The sequence below is a fragment of the Geotrypetes seraphini genome, chromosome 16, assembly GCF_902459505.1.
Source record: "Geotrypetes seraphini chromosome 16, aGeoSer1.1, whole genome shotgun sequence".
Lineage (NCBI taxonomy): Eukaryota > Metazoa > Chordata > Amphibia > Gymnophiona > Dermophiidae > Geotrypetes > Geotrypetes seraphini.
Window position 1 is genome coordinate 10,011,218 of NC_047099.1, and position 27,586 is coordinate 10,038,803.

General features: G+C 43.9%; 1 protein-coding gene across 1 annotated transcript; it reads right to left on the minus strand.

The window, feature by feature from the left end:
* Window positions 1–1,207: 1,207 nt before the first annotated feature.
* A1BG (alpha-1-B glycoprotein) lies at window positions 1,208–27,026 on the minus strand. The gene is made up of 9 exons (XM_033925259.1): window positions 26,962–27,026; window positions 20,537–20,577; window positions 18,252–18,308; window positions 16,647–16,910; window positions 14,116–14,406; window positions 13,428–13,718; window positions 9,048–9,107; window positions 2,004–2,091; window positions 1,208–1,865 (listed from the first exon to the last, which is right to left on the minus strand). Exons 2-9 carry the CDS (start codon window positions 20,562–20,564, stop codon window positions 1,838–1,840), a joined length of 1,107 nt encoding a protein of 368 aa, XP_033781150.1. The 5' UTR covers window positions 20,565–20,577; window positions 26,962–27,026; the 3' UTR covers window positions 1,208–1,837.
* Between the last annotated feature and the right edge of the window lie 560 nt (window positions 27,027–27,586).

Sequence of the window (27,586 nt, forward strand, 5' to 3'; positions counted from 1 at the left end):
AAGCACCGTTTATAAAATCCGGGCCTGTGTGCATAAATATACAGAACGCTGAAATGTGCATGTGTGCACATATCCATTGTGACCGGGTAAGGCCTGGACCGGATTATACCTGAGCCCTGACCGGGTCATCCAAACCTCGGCCAAGCAGTAAGGCGAGGTATGTGTAAATCAAATCAAAGTCAATGGAGAAAATGTTCAGTTTACTTTGAAGTTGTGCACTTAAGTTTCAATTAACTCTAGCTAACGTCAGTTATGAAGCATTGACTGCCAATTATCAGCACTGATTAGGCCTATTAATCAATGAAGTGGTTCGCATGCATCGACTACATGTATCAATGTAGGCGTACAACTTTAAACACCATATACAGAGTTTGGTCCTTAGTGTTTCTTTCGCAGCCTCGTCACTGTTATGTTTAATTTTCATTTCATCTATCATAATAAAATGCTAAGCGCGCATGCGCACTCTTACCAGCGTGTTCCCTGATCTGTAGGTCTGTGGTCGGCAGAGTGTGCATACGTGAGTCTCCAGGACTGTCTTCTGCACCTGTGCTGTGCCAATTGCGGGGTTTAAAAGCCGCGGCGTCGCCTCCTCTCACGAGCCGCACCAGCGTCGGAGAAGGGTTCCATGCTGGCGGAGATCGTGAGAGGAGCCGCTGTGGTACCTGTAAACTTTTAAAAAAAAACCTTTTAAATGCGGTAAGGGAAGGGGGAGGTGCCGATAAAGAAGAGGACTCCAGCCGCGAACTGCTGCGGCACCTTTAAACTTTAAAAAAAAAAAAAAATTTGAGCAGACAAGACCGTGGGGTGGGGGAAATGTTGCTACTGCTGCACAGGGAAGTGGGGAGGGAGAGAATTGCTGTTGCTGTTCCACAGGGAAGTGGGGTGGAAATGCTGCTGCACAGGGAAATGGAGGGAAAAATGACAGACAGACAGCAGGAGGGAGGGAGACAGACAGACAGAAAGGAAGAAAGACACAGGGGCAGGGAGAGGGACAGAAAGACAGACAGAGAAAGGGGGCCAAGGAGAGAGAGACAGACAGACAGAAAGAAAGAAAGAAAGACAGCACCCCGTTAATGTAATGGGCTTAAAGACTAGTTTATTAATATTTAGCCTTCATTTAAGCATAAAACACTGGCAAATTGTTTATGTGTAATCTATTCTGAACAAAAGCTTTTTTGGGATCAAACAAATAAATAAAAGCACTAAGTATAGTATTAATAATAATATATGTATTTATATACCGCAATACCTCACGGTTCAGTGCGATTTACAATAAGAGGTAAAAACTGTCAAAACACAGCGAATATGTACCACAAAGCACAGTACACTAGGTTATACATATTTATCAAACAGGTTTTTAATGATATTCTAAAGGCCTGGTAAAAAGAAGAATTTCAGATCAAACCACTAAAACGTTTGTTCCAAAGTCCTGCCTGAAAGGATAGGGTTCTATTATGAAATCTTTTGTATACACAACCTTTTATTGAGGGGGGGGGGAGAATAAGGTTGTGTTTCGTGAAGAATTTCTGTTTTCTATTAGTTCAAAATGATCTAAAAGGTAACTTGGAAGAGGAAAAACTGGATGGGCTGACTGGACGGTCCATTTGGCCTTTATCCACTATCATGTTTTTATGTTTTCCGTCTCTTTAAAAGGAAATAGACAGGTGAGTCCTCTCCCAACTGCAGGGAATAAAAAGTTGTAGTCTGGTCTCTCGTCACAAGATGGTACCATTGTGCCAACCATCTCAGAGGGTTTTGGGTTTTTTTCCTCATTAAAGACCTGGGAGATCAAGATGATCATTGTTCATTTGTTTAAAGGGTGGTGGGTCACGGCAGCTCATTGAACTTCCTTCTCTGCCTTTATCCTGTGATAGGGAAAAACAATGATAACATGTCGGAAACTAAGTAATAGTGTTATAGTTCTTATATTTTATTCTGTACTGTTATAATGTTTTTCATGCTGTTATTCTAGACAAGAGAAAGACAAAGAACATGTTACCTACTTTCTATTCTGATGAATTACGCAGGAGCCAAAGGCAAGTAACGCTATGAGCAATACAAGCAGTTTTCCTCCAAAAAAAATTAGATACACTGTAAAAAAACAAACCAGAAGGGCTTACATCTTTCATGCCAATGGCTTCACATTTCAGAACCTTTCATGTCATTGTTTCACATTTCAGAACCAAGGCAGGCCAGAATTTCTCTCTTCCTCAAAAATGGAACAGATTGCCTATCAAGGTTATCTAAGTCAGTGGTTCCCAACCCTGTCCTGGAGGACCACCAGCCAGTCCGGTTTTCAGCCTTAATGAATATGTATGGGGCAGATTTACATGCTTGTCACCTCCATTATATGCAAATCTCTCTCATGCATCTGAACAATCTAGGTATAACCACCTATAGCTACGCGGACGACATTACCATCCTCATACCTTATGATCAGCCTAAACCCACCACGCCAAACATCCTACACCGAACACTGAATACAGTTATGATCTGGATGAAAGATCACAAACTTAAACTCAACCCAGACAAAACTAAATTCATCCTCTTCGAAAATGACAAAATCCAAACCTCAACCAATTTAGAACTCAACTCAATCAACTATCCCATCCAAACCACCATAAAACTACTAGGAATGACCATAGACAGATGCTGTACCATGCAACCGCAAATAAACAAAACAATCCAGAAATCCTTCACAATTATGAGAAATCTGAGACAAGTCCAGAAATTCTTTGAAAGATATCAATTCCAGCTTATAGTACAATCCCTAATCCTAGGACTGCTAGACTACTGCAACATCCTTTTCCTCCCTGCCCTGCTACTATGATCAAGCAACTTCAAACAATCCAAAATACAGCCTTGAGAGTTGAGACTCATCTTCTCATTGAGAAAATATAACCACATCACAGAAGCTTACATCAACTCACATTGGCTACCAATCCAAGAAAGAATACAATTCAAATTCTACTGCATGCTATTTAAATCCCTAAATGGAGACAGTCCTTCTTACCTGAATAACCGCCTCAACCAAGCATCCACACTCAGACACAGAAAAGCGCACTCCCCATTCATACCTCCTCCGATCAATGAAGTAAAAAGATCAAAGCTTCATGACGGCCTCCTAGCCACTCAAGCCGCAAAACTGGATACCCGGATCTCCAACCTGCTGATGACCACATCAGAAAAGAAATAAAAACAATACTTTTAAAGAAATTCCTAAATCAGCCCTAACATCACCTACTATTAACAATGCCAAAATAACAACTATGCTTCTAATGTTACCTCCATTTACACAATTCCTGTAAACTGTATTTATCCTTGCCCCGAAATTACCTATCTACCACTCTAATTTATCATCGGTTCCTCCATTGTTACCCCGTTTATAAATATTTTGTAAGCCGCCTTGAACTGCAAGGTAATGGCGGAATAGAAATCCTTAATGTAATGTAATGTAATTTATTAGGGCTATCCCAAAAATCCAACTGACTGGTGGTCCTCCAGGACAGGGTTGGGACCCACTGATCTAAGTGGTTTACAATCAGGTACTCAAGCATTTTTCTCTATCTGTCCCAGTGGGCTCACAATCTGTCTAATATAACTGAGGCAATAGGGGGATTAAGTGACTTGCCCAGGGTCACAAGGAGCGGAGTAGGCTTGAACCCACAACCTCAGGATGTTGACGCTGTAGCTTTAATTACTGCACCACTCTAGAAATCAGAATATAGTAAAAGTGAGTCAAGTGTAGATCAATGAAGCCATTGTGACATCACTGAAGAGGTTGACTCTTAGGCATTATGATGTCACAATACAGGGAGCTCGGAACAGTTTACATGAATTTATTCAGGTACTCAAGCATTTTTCCCTTTCTTTTCTGATGGACTCACAAGCTATCTAATGTACCTGTGACTTGCCCAGGGTCACAAGGTACAGTGTGGGATTTGAACCCACAACTTCAGGGTGCTGAGGCTGTAGCTCTAACCACTAGGCCACTCCTTCCTCAAGATGTCCTGTCCCTTTAAATGAGAGTTCCAACCAATGGAAGATAAGGCTGCAGTGCATGTTTCTGGCCACACAGTGGCACCATCGCTTCACTGGTACTATTATTTATCGATATTATTTATTTTTAAAACTTATAGACCGCTTAAGTCTAAGCGATGTACAATCATACTTACACAAATTATAAAATTCAAACAAGACAACTTAAAATACTACAATAAATTCAAATCAATCTTTCCTAATTTTCTCTCAAAACAAAAAACACCCCATTAAACCTGGAACAATCAAAGAACCCACTGAACTTATTGTATATTTTTTTTCACTTCTCCTCAAGAGAAGCCTGATGATACAGACTATAATTGGACACCACAAATTAGATTTCTCAGTGCCACACAGGGAGCACTAATTCCATTCAGCATCTGGCTGTCAAAACTCTATTATTGAATACTAGCATAAGTTGACATCAACATGCCTACATGTCCGTGTGCCCACTGCGGTATTTTAGCGCATAACAATCAGTGTTCTATAATTTATGCACTCATGTCCCTTCCCTGTAAACATCCCCTTCATTTGAGGGCTAAGCAAGTTCTAAAACTAAACTAAACTAAAGCTTAGCTTTGTATACCGGGTCTTCAACCAATATGGAGCTTGACTTGGTTAACAGAAACTAAAAAAAAATAACAGTCAGAAAATATTAATGTGGCTGATTTCCGAAGTGTTTACCAGAAGCCAGTGAAGATTTAGAAGCAAAGGACACACATGGTCATATTTCCTTTTTCCAAAGATTAATTTTGCAGCCGTATTTTGTATCAGTTGGACTCTTTGAAGGCAGGTCTTTGTTATGCCAAGATAAATAGCATTACAGTAATCTAAACAGGATAATATGATAGATTGGACCAGAACAGAAAAGTGTTGTTGTTGAAAAAAAGAGCTCTAACCTTCCTCAGCATTCGAAGGCTAAAAAAGCACTTCTTGACAAGAGAGAATACTGTAGCCCTCGAGACACAATGAGTATGCAATCTTTTTGAATGTTTTCACAAGCATGTTGCCAGGTATGTCCTTTACTTTTGTGGAGTTAGCATAGAAACCATGATGGCAGATAAAGGCCAAATGACCCATCCAATCTGCCCATCCGCAGCATCCACTATCTCCTCCTATCCCTATAGGCTAAGGCTCTTTACACCTGCATTGTGAGGTCATAGAGTGTTATAGTTATAGAAACATAGAAACACGATGGCAAATAAAGGCCAAATGGCCCATCCAATCTGTCCATCCACAGCATCCTTTCCCTAAGAGATTCCATTTGCCTGTCCCATGCTTTCTTGAATCCAGACACAGTCTCTGTCTCCACCACCTCTTCTGGGAAACTGTTCCACGCATCTACCACCCTTTCTGTCAAAAAGTAGTTCCTTAGATTACTCCTGAGCCTATCACCTTTTAACTTCATCCTATGCCCTCTCATTCCAGAGCTTCCTTTCAAATGAAAGAGACTCGCCTCATGCGTATTTATGCCACCTAGGTATTTAAATGTTTCTATCATATCTTTAAGTCTATCCCCTTATGCCTTATGACGAAGATCACCAACCATTTCTTTTCTTTTTAACTGCTTTTATGCTTGTACAGTGCTTTGAACTGTTGTAAGCCGTAGCGGTATATCAAATTTTAATAAACATAATCACAAACACATAGCACTCAACTAGACTTACCCTATACATTTACATATGTGCCAAGTTACGGAAGAAGGGGTATAGTGACCAATACGTTCCCTAAGGAATGAGGAAGTGTGTGACCATAAAATGGGAGGGGTTAAGGGCATGGCCTCACTTTAGACATGCTCCCCCAGTTTCTTTAACAGACACCCAAATATCCATGCCCAATTTTAGATGTGATTCTGAGGTATGTGTGCAACCTGATTAACAATCAGTTATCAAACATCTCACTCTGTAAAAATCCAACAGACCACCAAAACCTGCCTTTTCTTTCTCTCTAATTTCTCCAAAATCCGACCCTTCCTCTCTGACCACACCTTTATCACCTCTCGCCTAGACTACTGCAACTAGCTTCTCATAGGTCTTCCACGTAACCATCTCTCCCCACTTCAATCCGTTCAAAATTCTGTCGCTCGACTTATATTCCGTCACAGTCGCTTTGCCCACATCACTCCTCTCCTCAGGTCACTTCATTGGCTCCCCATCCATTTCCATTTCCACATACAGTTCAAACTCCTCCTAATGAACTACAATGCAATGCAATTATCACCATCACATTCACTCTGCAGCCCCTGAAAATCTCTCCTCTCTTATCTCTCCCTATATAATCCTCCATCAGGCAAGTCTCTCATATTTGTACCCGTCTCCTCTACTGCCAACTCCAGACTACTTTCCTTCTCTCTTGCTGCACCACACTCATAGTTGATCTTTGCAAAACGCAAGTCTGACCATGTCTCCCCACTCCTAGCCAAACTTCACTGGCTCCCAGTGATTTCCAGAATTCATTTCAAATGCTCCTGCCTGGCTTTTAAGATCATTCACAGCATTCTTCCTCCCTTAATCCCACTATCTTATAACTCCTCGAGTTCTGACTCTACCAGACCCGCCCAAAGGTATAAACTATCCTTCCCCTCTCTACACGGTATTCGCTATGCAGGCAAACTGGGAAAATCCCTTCTCTTCAGAATCACAGGTCTTTGGAATGATCTTACTACCCTGCTGCGGAACCTGGGCTCCCTCCAATTATTCCGCAAGCAACTGAAAACCTGGCTTTTCACTAAAATGTAATTCTATCCCCCCTTACTCTTCTCTTCTATATATAAGTTCATGTAAACCTTTTTTTTTCCTTCTCTTCCTATATTTTAAGTTCTTGTAAACCGTGCCGAGCTCCACATCCGTGGAGATGATGTGGTATATAAACTTAAGGTTTAGTTTAGTTTAGAACAGATTGCCTGAGTCAGTACGTAAAGCTCCATCCTTCAAATCCAGGCTAAAAGCCCACTTTCTCGAGGTTGCTCTTAACTCAAGTTTCAAGTTTTTATTAAAATTTGATTCTGTCGCTTATCATATTTCGAAGAGAGTTTGCCAAAAAATGTAAGGGGTGGAAAATAAAAAAAAACGTCAAAACAATACAAGTATTACAAAACAGGAGAAAACCCAACTTAACTCAATGGCGTACTTATATGAATACGGACTATAAAAGACTTACAAAAGACAATAGGTAGCTGGGGCGGAAATACAATGGAAAATAGGAAAGCAAACAAGGAATGAACAAAAGGTAGGTAAATGCAAGCTAACCCCCATTTACTTGTGAAGCACCCATGTGCTGTTTGTCTGTTTGATTAGATTATAAGCTCTATTGAGCAGGGACTGTCTCTTGAATGTTTAAATGTACAGCGTTGCATACTTCTAGCAGCGCTATAGAAATGCTAAGTAGCAGTAGTGTCTCAAGATGCTGGCGAGGAGGAGAGGAGCCGGCTGACTGCTTAAAGGATGTGCCTCTCCCAGCGAGAGGCACGTCCTGTAGTCAGTCAGCTGTCGCCTGCGCCTCTTCTCCTCACCGGCGCCTCTGTTCCTTCTCCTTACCTCTCCTCCGGCAGTAATAGGAGGCTCAGGGCCACGGCTGGAGGACATCCGCACATGCGTGGAATTGATGTGATGATGTCATCGCATCAATGTCTACGCATTTCTGGGCGCCCTCCAGTCGCAGCCCGGAGATTAGTGTGCCAGCAGCTTACAAAATTTGTGACACACTGACTTAGACATGCAAAGTACCACAGAAACCTATAGAACTATGTGTGTCTAAGTGCTTTGAAAATGAGCTCTTTGTTTTCTGGTGGAATACAGTCCTCATGATTCATTCATATGAACTAAAAGCTGCTGAATTTACAAATCGATTACAACGTGTTTCCAAGATCTGGGATCCTATCCGACACTACTCTCCTTAACCGTTGTCTTTCCTCTACTTTCTTTTGATCTTGTTCAGTCCACTTTTTTCTTTCCCTCTCTTCTCTAACTATTATTGTAGGCTGACATGGGATGTCCACCCCGTATCTCTCATCCATCTCCCCTGCTCTTTACTTAATATTCTTCACTCATTCCTACTTCATTATGGTCCATCTTTTCCTCTTTCCATATTCTACCTGATCTACTTCTATCTCCTCTTTTTCTATTTCTCCTCCTCCTTTCTCTCTTTCTCCTCTCCAGGTTCTTCAGTGGGTTCTTTTGAGCCTCCAGGTTTTCTTGGGTTTTTTCTCTCTTGCATTGAAAAGTATTAACATCATATCATATGTATTCTGTATTATGCATTCTTCTATTATCTGGTTGGTTCTGTTGAACCTCATTGCTCATTTGTTCATTATACCTTTCTGTTTCCTTTTTGTATTTCTGTTCTGGTTTTTTAAAAAATTCAATAAATATATTTGAAATCGAAAATGAGCTCTTATCACCTTTGAAAACCTTTGAAAATTAAGCTATAAGGTCTCCGCCACATACAGTATAGCTTACAGGGAGGATTAAGTGACTTGTCTCAGTTTCCCAACTGGGTTCTGGATCTCACCAGGAGTGAGTGGCAGCTATCAGATCTCAAGTAGAGAATGACACGGTGACATAATTCATCACCGTCCCCGTCCCCGCGGATAACCTCGGGAAACAATCCTGTGTCATTCTTACGTGTCTATCTCAACCTCAGTCCTTCTACACCAACATTCTTCAATGCAAGGCTTAAGGGTCTGTGGTTGAGCCCATTCATACTTTTGATTCTTCCCTCTCTCCTTGAATAATGACATCGAGATGGTTTCCCGCGGTTATCCACGGGGACGGGAACGGTGATGAATTTTGTCACCTTGTCATTCTCTAGCTCAGGGGCAGATTTTTTATTTTTTAAAAAGTTTTCCCCATATCCTCTTTATGGGGGAACAAATGCTTCGAACATCTCACCCCAAGGACTTCTGGATTCACAGATGTGGGTTCTCAGTACTGGCTTTCTCCTTTGCCTTTTTAAAGAAGAGAAATACAGCGCAAGGTATCGAGAATCCTTTGCAATAAAAACATACATACCTTTGATAACTGAAGGATACTGCAGAGGCTCTTCCTTGGTGGTTAAGGTACTATTCAAAACTGTCAAAACACAATTTCAGGAAATTACTTTTTCTAGATATTGATTCTCCATGCATGCTGATTTTTGGAATACGTTTGCATGATTCTCTGTAAAAGCCTTTTTTGGCTCTCCTTTCTTCATTGCTGATCTTCTGAGGATTATTTTTTCTTTATTTGTTTTATAGAATTATGTATGTAAAACTAATAATAATAATAACTTTTATTCTTATATACCGCCCTACCATTAATTCTAAGTGATTTACATCCAAAAAAAACTGTACATTCAGTGAAACATACACCAACATTTCAAAAGTGGATACATCCAATCTAATTTTATCCATTTATCAAATAAGTAGGTTTTTAACAACTTCCTAAAAGAATAATAAGCTGGAAAAGAAAAAGTTTTCTCCAAAAATCTCTTAAATCGACAGGTCAGATACGTAAACATGTGAATATTTTGAGTGTTCCTATTGGATTTATGCAAAAGTAGTCGAGAGGATAAATAACCTGGAGCCAGTCCAAACAACGCTATAGAAATGTTTTAAAAATAAAATAAAATAATTCTGTTATCATAGCATACCATACCCCACAAAATTTCAAGTAGTTTACAATAAGATATCAGAGGTTACATTTGCAAGTGTAGATATCAGAACTTTACAGTTATAGTTAGGTATTTGTTGTAAGTTAAGGGACAGTTTGGGGTGTTACAGAGAGAAGAGACATGTTTTCAGCGTTTTCCTGAACGAGTGTGTGAGGGGACCTGACACAGGCATACTGGCAAACCTTGGGACCTTGAAATTTAAAGATGGAATCAGTGGCATAGTAAGGCTGAGTGGCACACAGGGCGATGGTGCTCCTCCCTGCCCTCTTCCTTGCCCCCTTCCCTTTTTAACCCTTTGATGTCGCTTCCTAGGTGCGGGTCCCGGAAGTCGGAGAGAGCGCCGATGCGGGCAGCAAACCTCCCGCCGGGGAAGTTTAAAAGCTACGGAGGAAGGCAAGGGGCAAGGAGAGGAAGGGGGAAGTCATGCCCTTAGTAAGACCGTGCCCAGGGCGGACTGCCCCTCCCGCTTACCACGCCACTGGGTGGAATCGAGAATCTTTTGGCGAATTTATAAGGGAGGCAGAAAGGCCAGAATAGTTGAAGGCGCATGTAACCTTGATATCAGATACTGGGCTCTGAGAGATTTCCCCCATATAACAGCCCTTATAGATCATACGAGCAGTTTTAAAGAGGGTTCTTTTTATTCACTGGCAACCAGTGTAGCTCTCTCAATTGCGGACCAGCCTTCTCAAATTAGTTTACTTGAAGGATTTGTCTACTTGCTTTGTGCTCTAGAGCAGTTGTAATAAATTCAAGATAAGCCTGAAGACTTTTTTATTTCGTGATGCTTTCACCTGCCCTTAGAGCTTCTCTTTCTTACTCAACCAACCGCTTCTATGAAGCGACCCCACCCTACATGTTTTATCCTATCCCCCTCACTATCTCCAACCCCCCTTTTTTTATTTTTTTCTCTCCCCATTTTTTCCTTTTTTCTTCTAATTATGTAACTTTCCCCTCCCTTCCCTCTTACCCTCACTTTCAAGTCCGTCCAGTTAATGTCCTTAATGTACACTTTTATTATTTTCTCTAAATATTTATTATCTTAACCTCTATTTTAAATATTTTATTGTAAACCGGCCAGATACTTGTTGATGGTCGGTATATTAAAAGTCAATAAACTTGAACTTAAACTTTATTTAAATATTTATATTCTGCATATCCTACAATTTTATGCAGATTACAAATTATTCAGGTACTCAAGCGTTTTCCCCTATCTGACCCAGTGAGCTCCCACTCTATCTAATGTACCTGGGGCACTGGGGGATTAAGTGACTTGCCCAGGGTACACACACACATTCTCTTTGATACCAGAATATAGAGAGTTGCAGTAATCCAGATAAGGAGTAAAATGGCTCAGGCAACTATCCTGAAACTATTCTGGCTTAAAACGTGCTTAATTGATCTACATTGTCTTTATCTTAAGAACCTCCTGACCATGGAATCAATTTGGTCTTCAAATGTTATATATGAGTCCAGAATAAAGCCTAGCATCTTTGATGAGTTCTCAATTTTAAGCTTCTTTCCTTAGATTAGTAACATAGTAGATGATGGCAGATAACGACCCGAATGGTCCATCCAGTCTGCCCAATTAACATCAGGTCTGTAATGATAATAGACAATAAATGCTGTGATTTAAGAGAAATGAAACAAATTTAAAACAAGGTTTCAGGATTCCCATAATGAATAATTTATATGACAGATCTGCATGCACGCTACCCATTGAAGGCAAATATCCCTCATGCATATTCATTAGGGATATCCCAAAAATCTGACTGATTTACAGTCCTGAAGGACCAGAGTTTGAGACCCTTGATCTACAGTACAGTTACAGGGAAATACTTTTTTCACTCAGAGAATAGTTAAGCTCTGGAACGTGTTGCCAGAGGTTGTGGTACAAACGGATGGCGCAGCTGGTTTTAAGAAAAGTTTGAACAGTTTCATGGAGGAAAGGTCCATAGTCTGTTATTGAGAAAGACATGAGGGAACCCACTACTTGCCTTGGATTGGTAGCGTGGAATGTTGCTACTATTTGGGGTTCCGGAATCTTGTTATTCTTTGAGATTCCGCATGGAATCTTCATATTCTTTGGGGTTCTAGAATCTTGCTATTCTATGAGATTCCTCATGGAATCTTCATACTCTTTGGGGGTTCTAGAATCTTGCTATTCTATGAGATTCCGCATGGAGTCTTCATACTCTTTGTGGTTCTAGAATCTTCCTATTCTTTCAGATTCCGCATGGAATCTTCATACTCTTTGGGGTTCTAGAATCTTGCTATTCTTTCAGATTCCGCATGGAATCTTCATACTCTTTGGGGGTTTTAGAATCTTTTGTTACTCTTTGGAATTCTGGAATGTTGCTACTCTTTGGGTTTTGGCCAGGTTCTAGTGACCTGGATTGGCCACTGTGAGAATGGACTACTGGACTTGATGGACCATTGGTCTGACCTAGTAAGGCTATTCTTATGTTCTTACAGTAGGGGAAGCATGAGGTGTAAATGGATACAAGGCTGAGACGCAGATAGGAACAGATCAGCGCGTGTGTTTCTTTCTGTCTCCTGTCACTGAGAGATACACTGATTGGGGCTCTGCCACCTGCAATCCAAGTCTGGACTGAACTGGAAGATCTAAGACTGCAAGCAAGAGACAGAAGGTGCAAACATTCTAGAAAGTTCCATGAGAAAACACATAACTTGAGCTGTCTATATGAGGACTGCCCATTTGTTCCTGCCCAGTGATGTAAGGGAAGGGTGGGGGTGATTCGCCCCGGGCGCCATCTTGGTGGGAGTGCCGGCACCTGTCCTCCTCTCCGCATCCTCCCGCTGCTTCCTGACCCCCCCCCCTCTACCATGCAATCCTTCCCTTGCCTCATATCTCTTTAATTTTCCCAGAGTGAGCAACATTTTGAACTTGCTGCCCGCATCAGTGTCGGCTCTCTCTGATGTCACTTCCGGGTCCCATGGCTATGAAGGGTGACCCATCAAAAGCATGCCAGATTTTGGCGTGCTGACAATCGCATGCAGGACGTATGTGCACCACTGCTTTCAAGCTGTACCATTAGTGCTGTGAGGGGTGTGTGAGGGGGAACCTCCCACTACATGTACAAGTTCTCATGCTCCCGTTGTGGGTGGGTGTGTGGGGGTTACCCCCTTACACTGAAAAACTTCTGACCACCGAAAACTGAAAGGAAAACGGGAGTTTTCAGTGTACTTGGGGTTTTCCCCCAAGCTCCCCCCACCAACAGGAGCGCGAGGACGTGTACATGTAGTGGGAGCCCCCTCACAGTGCTTTAAAGCAGTGGGAGTGGTGGCACGCATGCTTCCTGCGCGCAGTTGTCAGCATGCCTTTGTTAGAGCACTTTCGTCCTGTGCTCAGTTGTCACAGTACCCCTAGGACATCACGTCAGAGGGAGAGCCAGCGCAATGCAGGCAGCAAGTTCATGATGCTGCTCGCGCCAGGAAAATTAAAGAGGTGAAGGGAAGGGGGGCATGCACGCAGCAGGGAGGGGAGGCGAGAAGTAATGCCATCACCCTGGGCTCCAATCACCCTCGCTATGCCATGGTTCCTGCCTGTTGCCTCTTATGGGAATAAGAAGAGAGCTGCTGTTTTTAAAATTGTGTTAAGAAAGGGAAGGACCCCTCCACTCCCTCTTAGCTTGACATATTTTAACTGTGAAAGAAAGATTAAGAATGATGTAAATAAGACTGAGATACAGGAAGGGGATTTAAACCCCTAAACTCACTGTTTCCGTCTGACTCCAGCAGTACCCTGAAGCTCTCAGGGGATCGGATCTCCCTCCCAGATAGGTTTCTCCAGTATAGGCAGAAGTAAGATCCCTGGTCTGCAGCGCTGAATCTATTCAGGACGTATGTGTCCTGGGTGGAGCCCTGTGGCTCCGTGATTTCTCTCCCATCTTTGTAAAACCGGTATCCGTTCACTGTGGAGGCACCGGGAGCTTCACACTGCACAAAGGCCTGCTGTCCAACAACAGCAGGGCTAGGGCGAATGGAGGGACGAGGGGCTGGCAGAGGGTCTGAAAAAAACCAAATCAATAAGGAGGAAAATGGATTTAAGGCAAGGACCATTCCAAAAGGAAAGCAAAGACAAACTTGCCGATGAAATCTGAAAACCCCTGGTGATATTTCCAAGATACATTCTACCGGAATTACTGCAGAGTTTATCCAAACTGTATGGATTGGAGGTGGTGTGAAAGTCAGGACAAGATTTCTCAGATTAGAATTTTCTGTATAATAATGGTTAAACTGGATCAGTGGGAGATGTTAAATGATTCTTGAGGTTAAAATTTAATAGGATTAGTCAGGGGAAGGAGAAGAGCATGAGGTGGGGCATATGGAGAAGAGATATTGGGCTGAGGTCTCTTTTTCTGGAAGTGTTAGAGTGAAAAAAGGTGAAGGTTAGCTTTCCCTCACCTACTACAATAAGTGTTTTTGGAGCGCTCTCCAAGGTGCTGATTGATCGTCCAGAGTCCACAATTCCGTACTGACAGATGTAGACTCCTGCGTTCCCTTCCTGAAGGGCTGGAATTTGGTGCTTGTCCGTAGGCTGCCCCCCAGCCTCCGTGAGCCGCCTTCCATTCATGTAGAAATGGTAATATTCTCCCGGGATGGCTTTTGAGCTGGTGCACACAATGCTCAATTCTTCGCCTCTCACATAAACAGCCTGCTGGGGCATAAAGGAAATCTCTGGAGTGGGAGGACGCTCTGAAAGCAAGAAAATACAAGTTGATGTTGTATGTGCATGAGGGTGGATGCTGCTAGCTCAACAACAAAGTCCACAATCTGATAGCCAATAATCTGTTTATTTATTTATTTAGAGAAACTTCCTGTCACAGTTGGGGATGCTGTTAGGATTATGGATGTTGTACTCAGAGACTAAAGGCTGCCCCATCTCTTTACAATCTGCTTCCTGTGCTTCTGGGAAGGGGGTGGGGGTGGGAAGTGGAAGGGGATGAGGGTAAATTTTCCATCTCATCTCAGGAAGTCAACTCAGCCTATTAATAATAATAATAATAATAATTTATTGTTTATATACCGCCAAAGCCAAAGTAGTTCGAGGCGATTTACAATAAAGAAGAGCTAGACATACAGAAAAAACAATGAAGTCTTTGAGTACATGAATATTTGTACAGAGTAAGGTTGTTACCTTACTCTGTACAAATATTCATGTAGGGGCGGGTTTACAATAAAAAGTAAGTCGAGGCGATTTACAATAGGAAGAGCAGGTCATACAGTGTGGGATAAGCAATGAAGACTTTAGGAATTCTTGGTCAATAGGAAGTAGATCGAGGCAATTTACAATAAGAAGGGATAGGTCATACAGTGAGGGATAAGCAATGAAGACTTTAGGAATTCTTGGTCAATAGGAAGTAGATCGAGGCAATTTACAATAAGAAGGAATAGGTCATACAGTGAGGGATAAGCAGTGAAGACTTTAGGAATTCTTGGCCACAAATCGGTTGAACAGGTTGGTTTTAATAAGTTTTCTGAAGTTGAGGTAGGATGAGGAGTGCATGATGATGCTGCTTAACCAGTCGTTCTGTAGACTTGCTTGGAAGGCAAGATTCTGTCAAGGAATCTTTTGTATCAGCAGGTTTTTATTATAGGGTGGCTAAACATGCGTATTCTGCGCGTAGGCCTGGTGGAGCAGTCTAGTTTAAAGTGGGAGACCAGGTACAGAGGGGCCAAACCAAGAATGGATTTGAAACAGAGACAGGCGAATTTGAACAATACTCTTGCCTCCAGGGGCAACCAGTGGAGTTTTTGGTAGTAGGGGGTTATGTGATCCCATTTCTTTAGGCCGAAAATCAGTCGCACGGCTGAGTTTTTTGTATGATTCGGAGTCTTTGAATGGTTTTCTTGAGAGACCCCAGATAAATAATATTGCAATAGTCGAGTAGGTTTAAGATGGAGGATTGCACCAGTAAGCGGAATGATGTTGTGTCGAAGTACTTTCTGATGGTTCTTAGTTTCCATAGTGTCGAGAAGCCTTTTCTGATTAGTAGCTCTGAGCGCATATCTAGAGTGAGATAGCGGTCCAGTGTCACTCCCAGAATTTTTATGGTATCGACAATAGGAAAATTCTGTCACCTTCAAACCTGCGCAGGCCAATTGCACCCCGTCAATCATGCCCCGTCAAATGCGTGCACTGACAAGTGCGTGCCATCAATCATGCTCCATACAGTGGATTCTATTTTTTCTTTTTGAGGGTTACATAGTAACCCTCTTTTTTGAGGAGGGGCCCCCCCTTACACTTAAAATATTCACTTGCTATCTAGTGTTAGGGTAAGGTTTAGATGAGGATTATGGGAACCCATAATCCTCATCTAAACCATACCCTAACACTAGTGCGATTGACGGTGCGCCATTGTCCTGAATGTACGCATTTGTTGGGGCACAATTGATATGACACAATTGTCCTATGCGTATTTGTCGGTGTACCATTACTGGCCCTTCTCTCAACAGGGATCAGACTTCCATCCATCTGATGTACCATTGGATAAAGGCTGGCTCAAGGAACTGTGGTGTCCAGAGCCAACTTTTGCATTAGCATTCCCAATCTGGCATCTCAGCCCCCCCCCCCCCAAACACACACACCATCTGTGATCTGATATCTTTCTCTCACTCTCACTCTCTCCCGCTGGATCAGATGAGGCACCCACTCAAGGTACTGATGATAAAGGGCAGCAAAATCCCAGTCCTGCATCTATCCCTCTAGAAGTTTGAAGGTGACTGGTCAGAGATTTTGGTGCTCTTTATCACTGGCAGCCTGGGCCAGTGCCTCACGTGGTCCATAGTTGAGCCGGACCTGCTCAGAATTAGTGAGGGAATCTGAGATAGCAAATCTAAGTTAAACAAACGCCCACAGAGACACATAAACTGAAAAACAGCACATATATGCAAGGCTGCATTCCCATATAATGGGATGCAGATGAAGCTCTTACCTATAACCCTGAGTGTCCTGATTGCACTTTCCTGGGAGATGTTCCCGTCCAGTGTATAATACACACAGAAGTAAGATCCCCTTTTGTCCTTCGTAACAGGCTCAATGTTGTATACATTCTCTGAAGAATCTTTCCTCGGTACTCTATCTTGGTAGAACACATATTTCTCCACATTGGACGGACTTGGAGCCACACATCGCAGGGTTACATAATCTGTGCCGATGATATACACTGTCTGCTCTTGCTCAAAGATAAGGGTTGGGGCTTCAGGGTAGGTGATTGAGGGGGGGAGATAGAGAAGAATCAATATTTTATAATATATTAAGGACTTCATACTACTGGCAGTGCTAAAGCAAATTCTTGCAGTGTCTTGAATCCACTCTAAAACACTTTACAGTTCAAACAGACTTGCAACCACCTCTGGGATGGAATGTTTGTTTAATGACCGACTTGCGTGGCAGCTACCAAACGGGATTGAGATGGAATAACCATTGCTGTTACGCAATCCCTTGTAGTCTGTGTGCTCTGCATCTTGGCCCCATATTTAAGGATGAGGGATAAAGACTGCCTTGTGGGAGGCTTCATGAAACAGCTGCAGGCCTGCTGAGTCAGATGTGGGAAATGACTCAGCAACCCTTAGGAGCCAGGGGCTGCTAAGAAGGACCAAGTACTGCGCACGCTCCCTTATTGTATGCTAGATAAAGCATTGATCTTACCCAGTAAGGCTATTCTTAGACTCTTATGGCATGCGATCAGCGGCCCCTTTTAAGGCGGCCTCTGATATCGACGCCGGTATGAGAATCCAAGCCTCCATGTTCACGTTTATTAAAATATTTGATGTGCCAGAAATTCGAAACGGTCTAAGCAGCTTACAATAAAACAAAGCAAATCAATTAAAGAAAGGAACGCCAATTAAAATTGGAATGGAAAGAACCAATCCAACAGCGTACGAGGGGCCGCTGAAAGGTTCTCAGCTCAACCAATACAGTTGGGGCAGTCTCCATCGGGGGCTATACATTTAGTCCAGCGATTTTCCACTTGTTTGGTTCTGTAGTTCTCTGACGGAACGAAAAAAGTGGAAAATCGCTGGACTACATGTATAGCCCTCGATGGAGACTGCCCCAACTGTGTTGGTTGAGCTGATAAATTTTCAGCAGCCCCTCATATAGTTTGGCACATTATGCCAGTGAAAACTGTGTTTATTTTTATTTACTCTTTAAACAAATCATTTATATCCCACCAAATCCAAATTGCTCGTGAATGTGGGTATGAAAGAAAGTAGATTCCTGAGGTGATATGAGATGGTTACTGTTAGTATTGTATGTCATAGCAATGAAGGAACAACACTAATAATGACAGGTTATATCATTGTTTCCAGGGACTGGTAATTTCTACTGTGTTTGGCATAATCATTTTGAAATCTTAGTACCTATACTGCGGCCTATTGGCTTGGCTCCTTCCCAAGCTGGGAATCAGACCAGGCCTGCAGCAGTGCCTCATGGGACTTTATACCACAGGCGGCCAGCAGGAGATGCCGGGTCCATGTATGTTAGTACAATCAGAAGTCACAAGAGATCCGACAGTTTGTCAGATGTATTCCCTTACCTGATGGACTGATCCCCACTGCTTCCACTGTCAGCAGGCAACTCGCACTGATACAGACTAAGGAAAAAAAAAGACGACAGAGTAGGACATGATAAAGAAAGCAGAATTTTAAGCTCAAAACAGTTACTGAGCAAAGCCGATGATGGAAACCTGACTGTCACAGAAAGGTTGCAGGTCAACATACCTAAAGATCATTCAGGGGATGAAAAGAAGTCCTAAACACCAGATTGGGGGGGGAAACTGAATTCCACAGCTTTCAGGGGAAAGAATTGTTTATTGAAGGCTTGGGGAAGTAGTGGATCACTTTTGCAATACTGATATTAAACACTAAATAGCATTTCAAGAAGACAAGTACTTTGGAGAAAAATAAATCTGTCTAGGGATAATTGTTGATGCACTGCTATTCCACAGAACTGGTTATAAATACAGGGGGGGGGGGAATATTTTTTAACAGAAAGATAAAAACATGATGGCAGATAAAGGCCAAATGGCCCATCTAGTCTGCTCATCCACAGTATCCACTATCTTCTCTCTATAAGAGATCCCACGTGCCTGTCTCACGCTTTCTTGAATTCAGACAGTCTTTGTCTCCACCACCTCTACCAGGAGATTATTCCACGCATTTACCACTCCTTCTGTAAAAAAAAGGATTACTCCTGAGCCCATAGGCAATGGAATGCTGTTTGGTTTGGGGGGACCCAGGAGCTCCGCCCTAGCCCCAGCGGAATCCTGCGGCACAGCCCATCACCAGCTCCTGACTCCACCCTCTATCTCTTCGCGGCTGCCCCGAAGATTTAAAGTATATCATTGATAAACAGGTGGGAGGGCGGGCACCAACCAGCAACCGCCAATTTTGGGGGAGGCCAAGACCCCTGTGGCCTCCCCCATTCCAACACCTAGGTTCTATCACCTTTTAACTTCTCACTCTGGAGATAAGAAAAGGTGAAGCTTGATGGATCTCTGTTCTTTCAGCCTAATATACTATGAGCTAGATTCACAAAGAAAATTTTTTTTAAAAAAAACAACCCCAAAAAACTCTGTGGAGTGACGATGTTCCTAAATGGACTTTATTTGAAAGTGTCAAAGTTCCAAAGGTGCACTGAAATCATCCACATAAAATAATTCCATCCACATAAAAATAAATCATCCACATAAGAGCCTTAAAGGACCTAGTCCGCTAGGGATGCAGGACCCAACACGGTCTGCGTTTCGACAAAAAGTCTTCTTCAGGGGTCCCTGGGGGTCCTATAAAGGTGAGTACGTGGGGAAACAATTGTGTCTCACTTCCGGCTCACCACACAATTGTTTCCCACGTACTCACCTTTATAGGACCCCCAGGGACCCCTGAAGAAGACTTTTTGTCGAAACACGGACCGTGTTGGGTCCTGTATCCCTAGTGGACTAGGTCCTTTAAGGCTCTTATGTGGATGATTTATTTTTATGTGGATGGAATTATTTTATGTGGATGATTTCAGTGTACCTTTGGAACTTTGACACTTTCAAATAAAGTCCATTTAGGAACATCATAACTCCACAGAGGTTTTTTTTGTTTTCTCTGGATTTTCTTCTTTGAGGATATTTTGGGGTCAATTCCTTTTGTTTTTTGCTAAATTCACAAAGGACACAATCGTGTCCCAACCACTTTGCGACACAATTGCTCCCTGTCCCGATTCACTAACCATGGTGCCGAGCAATTTCCGATTCGCGCATGCAAATGAGGGGGAACGGCATGCAAATGTAGGCAGGCAGTGATTCAATAAAGAAATCTGCAACACCAACTGATCAACAAAAGAAGAGACTGCTGGGGACCAATTGCACACATGCTTTCCAATTGAATCTCCTGCTCTCCTGCTCTCTATCCCGATCGCTGCCCTACTTCTGCCCTGAGTCTACTGCTCTCTGCCCGACTCTCCTTGCCTTCCCCTGCAGCGTGAGCCCGTGGTTTTAACCCGTGGATTTAAAGTGGGTTAAAACCACGGGCTCGTGAAAAAGTAAAAGACAATTTTAAAAAATTTCTTTGCAGCTCTGCCTGCCACGGAGGGCCAGGGCATGCACAAACCATCTACAGATGGTTTGCACATGTGTCAGGATCGCTGGAGAGCGATCCATGCGGTCGGTTGGGGGGTGATTCCGATCACCCTCATTTGCATGAAGGCGCTTCGTGAATCAGCCATCCAGCCACGGATCTGATCCGATCCATGGCCTTAGTGAATCTAGCCCTATGTGGCTCTAATCTCAGCATGAAACATGAGACCAGGGTACAAAAAAAAACTCGAGGTACTCACCCAGCACTGTCACAATCATGCGCATCATGGTGAAAAGTCTCCTGCAGAGAAAGGACCAACTATAAGTTAGGCACCACAGTGCTTCATGGCAGGACACTTTGCTAATACTGAACCACCCAGTGGCGTAGTAAGGAGGAGAGGGGGTGGCGGTCTGCTCTGGGTGCCATCTTGGGTGCCTCCTCTCCGCCCCAGCACTCCTTCCTGACCCCCCTCCGCCACACATGCATCCCTTCCCTTCCCCCATAGCTCTTTAATTTTCCTGGCACGAGCAGTATCACGAACTTGCTGCTCGTGTCAGCGTTGGCGCTCTCTCCGACATCACTTCCGGGTCCCGCGCCTAGGAAGTGACATGACGCGGGCAACAAGTTTGTGATGCCGCTCGTGCCGTGGAAAATTAAAGAGCTACAGGGGAAGGGGGCATGCGTGCGGCAGGGGGGTTGGAAAGGAGCGTGGGGGTGGAGAAGAGGGCAGGGAGGAGTGCTACCACCCTGAGTGACAGTCACCCTCGCTACGCCACTGGAACTACCCCTCCCAAAACTCCCCATAGATCCGCCAATGGACCTCACTCCTTCCCAGCCCTCGATAGAGACTGCCCCGACTTTGTTGGTCGGGCTGGGAACTTTCCAGCGGCCCCTCGTATAGTTATATAGGCCCTCTTTTACAAAGGTGTGCTAAGGGTTTAGCGCGCGCTAAATCAACTTGTGCACTAACCGCTAACGCATCCATAGGATAGCATGCATGCGTTAGCGTTTAGCGCATGCTAATATTTACCGTGCGCTAAAAAGCATAGCGCACCTTAGTAAAAAAAGTGTAGTTACTTACCTGTAACGTAGGTTCTCCGTGGACAGCAGGATAGTCAGCCACATATGGGTGTTGTCCCAACATCTCCCAATTTGCGGATAAGCTCTCCAATAGCTCAGAGAGATTTTTTTTTTTTTCTCTGAGTACGTGCAGTGCCCGGGCCCCACTGGGCATGCCCGAGCCCTACCCATTTCCCCCTGCTTCCCCCTAATCCCCAGGATGTTCCTAGCTGTGGCCGGGTCGGCCGTATGGGGAGGCAGGTGGGTTGTGTGGCTGACTATGCTGCTGTCCACTGAGAACCTATGTTACAGGTAAGTAACTACACTTTCTCCTAGGACAAGCAGGATGAGTCAGCCACATATGGGTGACTCCCTAGCCGAGGGATGTACCGACTGGACCTGCGCCTTAGCGCTTTGTGCATCCCTCGCCTGGCTGTGGAGGCCGAGCCGGGCAGGGTAATCAGGCAAAGCAGGTAAAGTTGTGGAAACAAGGTTTTAGATAAAGTGCTGTGTTAACTGAGCAATAATACTCACAGAACAATGAACTGGTCAATGACAATCAATGAACAGTGAGAAACCAACTGGTCAACAGTGACCATTCGTACTTGCATGTGAGAATTCATACTTGCCTATTCCACATTCAGTCTAGACAGGAGTGCTGGAAGACCTACTTAACTCACAGAACAGCGAAACTGGTCAATGACAATCAATGAACAGTGAGAAAACCAACTGGTCAACAGTGACAATTCGTACTTGCATATGAGAATTCATACTTGCCTATTCCACATTCAGTCTAGACAGGAGTGCTGGAAGACCTACTTAACTCACAGAACGGCGAAAACTGGTCAATGACAATCAATGAACAGTGAGAAAACCAACTGGTCAACGGTGACAATTCATAACTGGTCAATAGTGACAATTCGTACTTGCATATGAGAATTCATACTTGCCTATTCCACATTCAGACTAGACAGGATTGCTGGAAGACCTACTTAACTCACAGAACAGTGAAATTGGTCAATGACAATCAATGAACAGTGAGAAACCAACTGGTCAACAGTGACAAATCGTACTTGCATGTGAGAATTCATACTTGCCTATTCCACATTCAGTCTAGAAGGAGTGCTGGAAGACCTACTTAATCAATATCTATAACACCCTACTTGAACAGTGTTTGTCTATATTTATAACACCCTACTTGATCAGTGTTTGTCAAGGCTGTGCTAGTGGTTGCTGTCCCTCCCGGGAGGAAACCTGTGCTTGGTGAAGGTGTGCATGGAGGACCAAGTGGCTGCATCGCAGATGTCCCCTATTGGTGTGTGGTGCAGATGTGCCGTTGTGTTGGCTATGGTTCTGCGCTGGTGGGCGTTGGCTCCCACCTGTGGTTGATGCTGCGCTTTTCTATAGGTGAAGTGGATGTACTCTTATATCCAGCGCGCGCGCCTGCGTTTGGTGGCCGGAAGTCCTTGTCTGTTTTGGTCGTAGGAGACGAACAATTGAGGCTTGTCTAATCTGCTGCATAGTCAGGGCCCGCACACAGTCCAGGAGGTGTTGCTGAGGTGGCAGTGTGCCACCCTGTGGGGAGATGTAGAGTGCCGGGAGGCACGCTGAAGCCGCCTTCGGCAAGAATCGGGGGTGGGTTCTGGGTACCACCCTGTTCTCATGAGGGAGTGTGTCGGTAGACACGATGGTCAGGGTTTTCCCAGCCAGGAATACGGGATCTGCCTCCCCCAAAGGTTTGAAGGGGTTGAGGTGAGATGATGCGGCACCAAGTTGAGGTCCCATCCGGGCGGTGGTGGTCTGAACGGTGGGTGCAGATTGGACAATCCCTTCATGAAATTTTGTGATTACTGGATGCCTCGACACTGGTTTGCTGTCTAGGCCAGCGTGGTATGCCGTGATTGCACTTAGGTGGACCTTGATGGAAGTGGGTTTTAGGTCCCCCTGAGATAAGCTCAGTATGTACTGCAGGATGTCCGGTATGGGGCAGTTGTAGGGGTCTCGCTGCGTGTCTGTGCACTGGTAGCGGAACCTTCTCTCTTTCGGGCTCCTGCAACCATGGTTCCCATTCCGGCAAGGGATAGCGGTTCACCCACCTCTCCCCGCTCCCGATCAGTGCAGTTCTCATTACACAACGCGGGAACCTTACCCTCCACCACGACCTGCGTTCCTTAGCCCTGACCGCATGGATGATGAGAGGATGAACCTACCACAAGACGTGGAGCACACTCTTATGGCAGCCAGAAGACCTTCAACCAGAAAACGCTATGGGTTGAAAGGGAGAAGGTTCCGCTACCAGTGCACAGACACGCAGCGAGACCCCTACAACTGCCCCATACCGGACATCCTGCAGTACATACTGAGCTTATCTCAGGGGGACCTAAAACCCACTTCCATCAAGGTCCACCTAAGTGCAATCACGGCATACCACGCTGGCCTAGATAGCAAACCAGTGTCGAGGCATCCAGTAATCACAAAATTTCATGAAGGGATTGTCCAATCTGCACCCACCGTTCAGACCACCACCGCCCGGATGGGACCTCAACTTGGTGCCGCATCATCTCACCTCGACCCCTTCAAACCTTTGGGGGAGGCAGATCCCATATTCCTGGCTGGGAAAACCCTGACCATCGTGTCTACAGACACACTCCCTCATTAGAACAGGGTGGTACCCAGAACCCACCCCCGATTCTTGCCGAAGGCGGCTTCAGCATGCCTCCCAGCACTCTACATCTCCCCACAGGGAGGCACACTGCCACCTCAGCAACACCTCTTGGACTGTGTGCGGGACCTGACTATGAAGCAGATTAGACAAGCCTCAATTGTTCGTCTCCTATGACCAATACAGACCAGGACTTCCGGCCACCAAACGCAGGTGCTCGCGCTGGATATAAGAGTGCATCCCCTTCACCTATAGAAAAGCGCAGCATCAACCGCAGGTGGGAGCCAACGCCCACCAGCGCAGAACCATAGCCAACACAACGGCTCATCTGCACCACACACCAATAGGGGACATCTGCGATGCAGCCACTTGGTCCTCCATGCACACCTTCACCAAGCACTACTGCCTCGACATAGCATTCCACGCTCCAAATGCATTCGGCCGAGCAGTCTTGGAAATGGCTCTTCCCTCCTGGGAGGGACAGCAACCACTAGCACAGCCTTGACAAACACTGATCAAGTAGGGTGTTATAAATATCGACAAACACTGATCAAGTAGGGTGTTATAGATATTGATTAAGTAGGTCTTCCAGCACTCCTTCCTAGACTGAATGTGGAATAGGCAAGTATGAATTCTCACATGCAAGTACGATTTGTCACTGTTGACCAGTTAAGAATTGTCACTGTTGACCAGTTGGTTTTCTCACTGTTCATTGATTGTCATTGACCAGTTTCGCTGTTCTGTGAGTTAAGTAGGTCTTCCAGCACTCCTGTCTAGACTGAATGTGGAATAGGCAAGTATGAATTCTCACATGCAAGTACGAATTGTCACTTTGGACCTGTTGGTTTCTCACTGTTTATTGATTGTCATTGACCAGTTCACTGTTCTGTGAGTATTATTGCTCAGTTAACACAGCACTTTATCTAAAACCTTGTTTCCACAACTTTACCTGCTTTGCCTGATTACCTTGCCCGGCTCGGCCTCCACAGCCAGGCGAGGGATGCACAAAGCGCTAAGGCGCAGGTCCAGTCAGTACATCCCTCGGCTAGGGAGTCACCCATATGTGGCTGACTCATCCTGCTTGTCCTAGGAGAAAGTGTAGTTACTTACCTGTAACGTAGGTTCTCCGTGGACAGCAGGATAGTCAGCCTCTCAACCCACCCGCCTCCCCATACGGCCGACCCGGCCACAGCTAGAAACATCCTGGGGATTAGGGGGAAATGGGTAGGGCTCGGGCATGCCCAGTGGGGCCCAGGCACTGCACATGCTCAGAGAAAAAAAAAAATATATCTCTCTGAGCTATTGGAGAGCTTATCCGCAAATTGGGAGGTGTTGGGACAACACCCATATGTGGCTGACTATCCTGCTGTCCACGGAGAACCTTCGTTACAGGTAAGTAACTACACTATATGTTGAATAGTATTCAGGTACTCTTAAATATTTTTCTTATATGTCCTGGCAGGCAATGGAGTGTTAAATGACTTGCCCAGAGTTGCAGGGAGCAGGCTGGGATCAAACTCACAACCTCAGGATGCTGAAATAGCAGCTGTAACCCTGAACCACTCCCCTCCGCCTTGCAATATCCTTATGGCTGATCCCATGATACAGGAGAGTGACAGCCCACTAGTTAGAAAGGCTTGCAGTGCTACTCCCCCAAAGTGGATGGATATTCTTCTGGGTTTTACCATTGTCTGAAGCCAGTTCAAAATGAATCGAATCTAATCTTATATACCGAATCTACCGTACTCTCTAAGGAGCTCGACTTGGTTTACAGTTCGTTAAAAAATGAAACATAACAAGTAAAAACTGTGGGATAAAAACAGAAATTGGTTAGATTAGATGGATGAAAAAAATATGTTGAACTGCTTAAAATTACTATACGACAGCTAAAATCAAATTAACTATTGTGAAAACAACCAGGTTTTTAACCTTTTTCGAAATTGAAATAATCGATCTACCAGTCTTAGAGAATCTGGAAGTCCATTCCAAATTCTCACCAATTTAAAAGTAAAAGATTTACTAAGCTTCCCAGTGCATTTAATACTTTTCAGAGAAGGAAATGCTAATTTGTAAATTGTTGTAATTCTTGAATAGCAGGATCTAAAGGAATTCACACTAAGGGGAATCAAAGAGTCAAATATTCCATAAAGGAGTTTGAAAACAGCACATGCACACTTGAACTGGATCCTATGATGGACCGGAAGCCAATGGAGTTTTCTTAGCAATGAAACGAAAGAGATAATGACAACACAAAAGTCAGACTGATCCCAAAAGAGCAGCGTAGGGTGCCAAACCCCAGCTGTGTCATAAAAAAACAACAACCCAAGATACCAGGACAACAGGTTTACTAAAATTGTCTTTCTTTCCTGATGATTCTCCGATGCAAAGTCACATTCAAAGTCACATTTGGCTTTCTTTCTTTTTTTTTTTTTTATTTTCTTTATTGAGTTTTGAGTTTTAATTTTTTATGATAATACAATCATATTGCAATCAACAGTATCCACTGTAAAACAAATTATATAAATAAATAATATAACAAAGAAAACTGAACATTCTTTCAACTGTTAGTCAGTCCACAATCATTGAAGGAGAAGTTTCAACAAAATCGAAGACGAATTTACTCCATGATTTTTAAAGAAAACAGACAGATAACCTGAAGTGGACCCGATCTACTAACTTACAGTCCTCACCTCTTTTTCTAAAATATATCTCAATAATTGTGTAGAATCAAAGAAAATATATCTAGCTCTTTTGAAATTAACCAAACATTTACATGGCAATCTTAATACACAGGTAGCACCCAGTTTTAATACCTGGGGTCTCAACAGCAAGAATTGCAATATGTTTGGCTTTCAAAGCGCAGTATAAAATCTATCTGCTTAAAATGAAAAGCCCAAGGCAACAGCGAACCCTCAATGGTTTATTTTGAATATTAAGAAGAAAAAAAGAAAAGAAGATTTGACCTGTAGTTTCTCTTCCAATTGCTTTCACAGAGGCCGGGATGCCTGCCCACCTCCTGCCAGCTTTTCTCTGAGTCTCCTGCTAATTTGCCTTGATTTAACTGCCAGTGGTTACTCAAAGGGTTAAAACAGTTAGCCAAAACTTCCTTTTTTCTGTGATGCAATGACTAGTTTTGCTGCTATTTTGCAATCTGCTAAAAGGGGAAAAAATGAATCCGCTTTAGAAGCTGCTCCCAGTCTCTCGCTCTTTGTTAATTGTCTCCTTATTATACCCTCTGGCTTCACCTCTGGGGCTTCTAAGGGATCTGTTTATTGCTCCAACTTCCCCCCTTTCTTTCTCCTCCCTCAGCAGTTTGTGTATCTCTGATAACTGGTTTTTGCCCCTGGTTCTCATTCACTTCCTTCAGCAGTTCCTGCGTCTGGTCATTACCCTGTTTTTTTCCACTGCCTATCTCACCCCTACTCTCTTTTCTCACACTCCTCTCTCTGTATACCCCCACAGGCTGGACAAGGCATTTCCTACAGTTTTGACTAATCAGAGTTTCCACTTTCCTGAATTTACCTTCACCCAGTCTAGACCCTCTCCCTGGAGAACTGTTTCTCATTGCCCAGAAGCTAACCGCCTACC

Bases quoted from the DNA above. Each gene is read 5' to 3' on its own strand.
- A1BG (XM_033925259.1), bottom strand. From the start codon at position 20,564: ATGATGCGCATGATTGTGACAGTGCTGG. The intron at 13,719-14,115 runs GTGAGGGAAAGC...GGTTTTTTTCAG, and splicing joins AAAAACACTTATTGTAGTAG to ACCCTCTGCCAGCCCCTCGT. The intron at 2,092-9,047 runs GTATGTATGTTT...GTTTTTTTACAG, and splicing joins GTATCCTTCAGTTATCAAAG to TGTATCTAATTTTTTTTGGA.